Raw genomic sequence first — 7,041 nt, 5'->3', positions numbered from 1 at the left:
GGCTTAGGTTTTTCTGTGTGTTTTGTTTTGTTTTTTACTGGGCTTAGGTTGAACATGTGACTTCAGGCAGGTTATTGGACATCTCAGAATTTTATCTGGGAGGAAAAAAACACCAAACTATTAACAGCAACACCTCTCTCCTAGCTACCAGCCTTGTCTGTGCAGTGGATTGTTTGTTGGTACATTGACACTGCCGGTCCACTCCTGCCTAGGGTGGAAAATCTCCTTTCCAGAATGCCACTTCCTATATGAATCTGGGTTGGGATTTGTGGAGGAGACTTGGAGTTGTGTAAGACTGGGAAGGCAGAAGTGGAGGGAGGCCATTAGTCTTGGGGCGATGGTTGTTCAGAGACCTTCATTAGGGTGCACTACCCTCCCCGTGAATCCCTGGCTGTGGTTTCTGCAGGGTGGAGCTCCAGTTTCTCCACCCTGCCGACTTCCAGGGCTCCAGCAGCAGCCACCGGAGATGCTGCTCTGGTTCTCCAGCAGCTGCCTCCCACCCTTCACTCCCCACCTCTTCTCAGATCAAGGGGACTCTAATGTCGAAGTTATGCCCTGTATTCCCTTTGCCACTTAAAGTGTCTCTGATTTCATAACTGAACTATTCTAATCTATGGAGTCTTAAGACATATAGTAAACACTCAATAACTATTATCCAATAATGATAATAGTAAAAGGAAAAGATATTATTTAGAATAAACTTGAGGGTAATCATGTTTAACGCCATGAGTTCTATTGTTTAGGAAAGGTCTAAATGGAGAATGGTATAAAAGGAGACCTTGTTTAATAACCCAACAACAAGAATGGCTCACATTTCCATAACACTTTCCCATTCACAAGCTATTTTCACCCATCATACTGCCGTTGGTTAGACGAAGCATGTCCTGGGAATGGACAGCTTTAGTCTCTTGAACAAGAAAAGTCCACACTCGAGGGAACAGATAAGTCCGGTCTTATGTTGTGATGAGAACATTGACTGAAGACATGATTCTCCAGAGTCCTCTCTCCTCAGAAGACAGTTAAAGTGGTTGACATGTAGCCGATTAATATGACCTTCAAGCCATAATGCTTTGTGTGACGTCTTATGAAATCTGGACTCTGTCTCTCGGCTACAGCCCCATTTTGGAGGGCATAGTCTGTGGCCGGATTAAGGTGGGATTTCTCTTTCGTCTCCACCTTATGAGAGGGTGTGATGTAAGTCACCACTCTTTTATTTCCTTGGGGGACAACCCTTCCATCAAAGCCATTCTGTGTATAAGAGCAGTCGTAGGGGCAAGGAGAAAGCAGTCCCAGGACCACAGGAAGAAGAGCCGCCAGTGAAACACATTTGTGATCTTTGTCTGAAATGGTGGAGGCTGGGACTAAAGGGACCAGAGACTGTGGAACAGAGGCCGTGGGACAGACAGAGCAAAGGAGCCAGGCCGAGAACAAGACCACGGAGACCATGAGCTGGAGCAGCGGAGCTGTGCAGACACTGAGATTGTGAGGCAGAGCAGTGGGCGGGCCTCCTGGCCCACGGAGGCAGAAACCAGAGGACCATGTGGCTGAGAAGCTGAATATCAGAGAGAGTTAGCTACTGGCAGAGGCGGCTCTGATGTGGGCCAATGATTGTACCCTTATTGTTTATTGATCCTGGCTTGTGGTAACCTGCTAACATCCTAATAAAACCCCTTAAATTTGAGGGGTTTTCCCTGTGCATCTTGTGTGGCCTTTGCAGCAAATGATTGAGGCCAGCATAGGAGTAGAGTGCAGTGGGAGGAACGTTTGGCGTCAGCATCGGGAAATAAGTGGAGCGTGGGCCATGTTTGAGCTCTGCCTCATGGCAATAGGGAAGGAAGCCTGCGGAGGTCAGTTGTGCCCGTGTTGTTTCCACAGTTGTCTGCTGACTAGTGTGCCTTCCATTGTCACAGTCCATGAGCTGAGGAGACCAAGGAAAGTCACAAACCTGAATGGCTGTCCACATAGTTGCAGAATTTAACCTTCCAGTGAATTACTCATACTTTATGACACAAATAGTTATTATTGAGATGCATGGTAATTAGACATTAGTGGTCCAAACACTCACGGCCACGGAGCCCATTCGCACAGGAGAGGAGAACTCCCCTGTGGGGCTTTGAGGCTGTCGATTATATGGGAGCCCAAAGCCTCCTCTTTCCCCTGAGGAGCTGCCGGTGGTTTCTAACTGGTATTCTTTTGGATAGTAGCCCCGCTGGTAAGCCACTAAGCCAACAGGGCTCAGAGGAAGTCTTCAGTTTGTAAATGACCGTAGCTAGATTTAATTTTAGAGAACTGTTTATTTGTTCTTTTGCTTGAACTCCTCGTTGTTCTCTAATATTGAGAGCTTCCTTTTCTATTGCATTTTCTAGTCATGGACGTAAAAAGACAGGTCTTGGGTGCAGTAACTCAGGTCCACTTCTGTTTGTTTCTTGCTCCTTTCCACGGCAGGGTTCTGCTTCTCTCCATCCTCAACTCCCATCGCTCCGTGGCCAGTGGAATTCATGTGCAGAAGATCCCAGTTGTTTGAATGGTGTCCACTCTACCAGAGTCTCTGGAAGCACAAGCCTGTGACAGGCCGGCCCGCCAGGGGCAAAGCGTAAGCACCATGCTCCTCTGCTCAGTGAGGGCAGGGCAGGGCGGGCCGGTGAGATTCAGATCTGGTGGTCTCTGGGAGTTTTCAGCCAGAACAAAGGGTTGATAAGGTTTAAGATGAAGGGGTGTGGGAAACTTTCTAGAATAGCTGGGAATGCTAAGGAGTGCTGGTGGCACTGTGAGTTAAGCATTGGGCTGTTAACCTGGATCTTGCAATAGTTCCAATCCATCAGCCACTCTGGGGAAAAAATACTTATAGTCTCGCAAACCCCATATAGAGTCGAAATAGCGTCAACTGCAGTGGGTTTGCTAGGAGTCTGTTCTTTGCTAAGGTGGAAACCTGAGAAGAAAAGGCCATGTTCAATCCGGGTCCCTGGACTATGGCAAAAGGAACCAATACTGGCAGGTCACTCATTTAACTCACTGCCATCAAGTCGATTCCAACTCACAGTCATCCTGTAGGATGGGATAGAACTGCCCCCGTGGGTTTCCAAGACTATAACTCTTTACGGGAGTAGAAAGCCTCCTCTTTCTCCAGCAGGATGCCTGGTGGATTTGAACTGTGGACCTTGGGGTTAGCAGCCCAACCCATAACCCACTACCTCAGTTGGGTTTTTGTTCCAGAACGTTGGGAGCGGGTTCTGTAGTAAGACTAGTCTCCAACAGGAGCAGAGAGTGTTTCCTCTATGGCTTGCCACGTGTGCTGCTGGGTAGAAGTCTTGGCTGCTTGGTGGGATCAGGCTTCCAGCCCTCCCGGGGCACAGTGGGTGTGTGGTTACTGCTGGCGCGCTCGCTCCTCCACGGAGAACCTCCAGCTTGCAGGAGACCACGCCTTTCCGAGGCAGGCCCACTTTGACGCAAATAGAACAACTCTTGACAGGACATTTTCATTCCTGGCTCCCCTAGGGGACAGCAAAGGATGTCGTCAGAGCTGCCCTGAGACTTGACCCACAGTGAAAGGGAGTGACTTGAAGGGTCCACCCGCTATTCTTTCATGCTGGGGATATAATATAGCTAGGAGAATGACATACTTCGTTTAGATCGCTGTGCCACTGAACTCAGCCCTCCCCGCCGCCCCCCCCTTATCCCAGCGCATCGGCGTCTCAGTGGACAAGCGCGGACTCGGGCTGGTACTCGCTCAGCCAATGGCTCCACTCTTATCGGAGTGTTAGGAATCTTCCTTCCCGCACGAAAGGCCAGGACCTGCCTACCTGGCCTGTCTCCTCGAGATTTAGGGTCCCAAAGTAAGGGAAGCTCCGTAACACAAGATCATTGTGAAAACGAAACTTTGTTTTCCTAGCTTGTCCCTGTCATTCCGAGAGTTGTGTCTGTCTGAAAGAAGTGTCTCACCCAGCCTGTGCATATATCCTGTGAGAACAAAGGAACCGGGAGCCTGGCATTTGGAGGAAGGATCTCCCCGTTCTCCGGCTTTCCCGTGCAGGTGAAAATAAAGCTTCAACTCTTTCGAAGTAGGCTGGTTTCTGTAATCTGGCAACGGTGACCAGGCAATGCGGTCCCTTTTGGTGCCCACCCTCCTGCAACAGGTCTGGCCCCCCAGAGCACGTGTTAATACTCATTTGCACATCATCTCAGGGCCTGCTTCCCAGACAAGCCAGCCTGCAACTTGGGCTGTTCACCATATCAATAATATTTGTTGATATCTGTATTTTGTGATTGTCTTCTCTGTTGTTTTCTTTGGCTTCTTGGGTGTCTACATGGTTTATTAATGTGATGCCACTTAAAGGCGCTTTAAGAGGGAATGGAGTTGAATGCATGTGTTCGATCTACCAGAGACATCCTGGTGCTGCAGTAGTTAAGGTGTTCAGCTGCTAACTGAAAGGTTGGTGGTTCGGACTCACCAGCTGCTCCTTGGAGAAAGATACTTCCTTCAGATTTACAGCCTTGAAAAGCCCATGGGGCAGCTCTACTCAGTCCCTTAGGGTGACTCTGAGCCAGGATTGATTCCACACCAGTGGGTTTGGTGTTGTAGATGGTTGTTGTTGTGATGCTGAGTCAGCTCTGACTCATAGTAACCCTGTCTGTGGAAGAATGAAGCATTGCCTGGTCCTGTGCCGCCCTCACAATCATAGCTCTTTTAAGCCCACTGTGGCAGCCACGGTGTCAGTCCGTCTTGCTGCCGAAGGTCTTCCTCTTTCACTTTGACCCTCCATTTTACCAAAGACTGTGTCCCCTTTCAGAAAGTCCGAAGTTTGTCAGACCAAGTCTTGCCATCCTTGCCTCTAAGGAGCACGCTGGCTTCTTCAAAGAGAGACTTGGTACTTTCAATATACTTCTCCAGCTCCACAATTCAAATGCACCAGTTCTTCTACAGTCTTCCTTATTCAGTGTCCAACTTTCACATGTTTATGAAGGAACGGAAAATACCATGGCCTGGGTCAGATGCCAAAGGCACTTAGTCCTCAAAGCAGCACCCTTGCTTCTCAACCCTCTCGGGAGGTCTTGTGCAGCAGATTGACCTACCGCGACTCATCTTTTGATTTCTTCACGGCTGCTTCCATGAGCTTTAATTGTGGATCCAAGCAAGAAGAAATCCTTGACAGGTTCAACCTTTTCTCCACTTACGATGTAACCCACTGGTGCAGCTGGGAGGATTTGGGTCTTCTTTGCATTGAGTTGTAATTCGTACTGACGGCTGTGAGTGCTTCACAGTCCTCCTCACTTTCCGCAAGCAAGGTTGTGTCATCTGTACATCGCATGTTGTTAATCAGCCTTCTTCTGTCCTAATCCTGAATTCTTCTCCATATAAGCCAGCTACTCTGAAGATTTGCTCAGCATCCAGGCTGAATAAGTATGGTGAGAGGATGCAACCCTGTCGCAGATGTTTCTTGATTTTAAGCCATGCAATATTCCCTGGTTCTGTTCATACAACTGCCTTTTATGCTATGTACAGGCATAAAAGCTAGGAATTAAAACACATCACAAATTAGACTGTTGTGGTCTACTGTCCGTTCCCAGAAAGAAAACAACCCAGATGACAGACAAGTTCAAAAGAGAAAGTTTTATTTCCTGTGCAGGGACCATTAGCCCTTTTGAGAGGAAACTGAGCGGTCCCCGTTTACTTTTCCAGAGGTTTTTATACCGTTGCAACGTGCGGTTCGCAAGCAAGCAGAGTACGGACGCAGGATATTGCGGTTAGCCATTCTTAGTCAAACAATAACTGCTCTTAGTTGGACAATAATCGCTCAGATTGTTCTTCCAAGCCTTCTGAATGTACATTTCCTTTGGTACATTCCGTTCGGCTTGTCAGCACAGCCTGCTTCCCTAATATCAGCTAGTTCATTTATAGTTCATAATGGCTCTGTCAGCTCAAAGTGGCTGTTTAAGCTTTTCCTAGAGCTACTACAAGACAATAAGTACATCAGATCACCAAATGGAGAGGACAACCACACCATAGCCTACAGAAACGGACAGAACCCCACCATCACAGTTCCATACCTTTTATTTGCATGATCCCACCTAATCATGGTGTGGCAGTCACAAAGACTCTAGTTAGACGACCCATAGTAAGTAAATCGCTGCACCGCACCATGAACAAGAGGCAAAGAATTGACAAAGTTAACTAAAACATATTCTGAGAGACGTGAGCAGAAGAGCTTCTTTCCTTATTTTCAAGAGGGAGAATTAATACCTCTTATTTTTCCATTTGTATTACTCCTTATACAGCACACATACTCTGCCAAACCCAGAAAAGTTCAAAGAAATACAAGATCATTTCTTTCCGAAGAGTTCTCGATCTAATGGCCAAAGAACACAGGCATATACAAAATATTTTAAAATGTGCAGTGACCACATGTGAAGAACAGAACATGAACACACTACCAGTGGTACTCCATGTGGTTGCTGCCGAATAATCAAGTGATCATGAGTCATGACCATGAGTCATGGTGTCTCAGTCAGGGCTTCCTTTAGCCTAGGAAGCTCTCCCAACCTGGCCGAGGATGTGTATTAGAGCTTAGATTCTGAACACTAGGCTCCAGAAGGCTGTAGTTTACCATGGGAGCCCTCCCTACATGCATCCACCCTCTCCTGCTCATTCCCCGGGGAGGCCTAAGTTGGGCCCTCTGGCAGAGCGCATTTGCCGAAACTCCCCAGGTAGGGAGAAACTTCCCTATGCAGGGAGGGGCAGTCTGGTCCTGGGGCACTGGCCTGGGCATGCCCTTGATGGAAATCAGGGCAGTAGAGTTACTAGGTAAGAGAGGCAACCCACCAAAGTGGCCTGAGGGCTTCAGGATCAACCTTGTAAATCTGTGCTAGTGTATGCCAACCTTTCTCATCTGTGCTAGTGTATGTCTTCCAATCGCAAGCCCTTCCCTACTTTACTCCCATGGTACTACCTGTTGACAGTGATGGGGTGATGTGCTGCCGATCACCAGTGATCCTTTGTTTTTACGTCTGACTTAAGTAGCCATGTGACTGTGAATCTTTTGGACA

The 7,041-nt window shown here is 47.9% G+C and overlaps 1 protein-coding gene across 1 annotated transcript in view; it reads left to right on the top strand.

Moving 5' to 3' along the window:
• The window catches only part of SLC35E3 (solute carrier family 35 member E3), a 65,354-nt gene extending 61,376 nt beyond the window's left edge, over positions 1-3,978 (top strand). The window contains exons 4-5 of the mRNA XM_045290228.1: positions 2,446-2,593; positions 3,890-3,978. Coding sequence (XP_045146163.1) covers positions 2,446-2,568 — 123 coding nt within the window. The 3' untranslated portion in view covers positions 2,569-2,593; positions 3,890-3,978. The remainder of the gene's footprint in view (positions 1-2,445; positions 2,594-3,889) is intronic.
• The last annotated feature ends 3,063 nt before the right edge of the window (positions 3,979-7,041 follow it).

The sequence above is a fragment of the Echinops telfairi genome, unplaced genomic scaffold, assembly GCF_000313985.2.
Source record: "Echinops telfairi isolate 266 unplaced genomic scaffold, ASM31398v2 ScPeMD7_2;HRSCAF=8, whole genome shotgun sequence".
NCBI lineage: Eukaryota > Metazoa > Chordata > Mammalia > Afrosoricida > Tenrecidae > Echinops > Echinops telfairi.
Note: the sequence above shows the minus strand (reverse complement) of the source record. Positions and strands in the feature narration are given on the sequence as shown.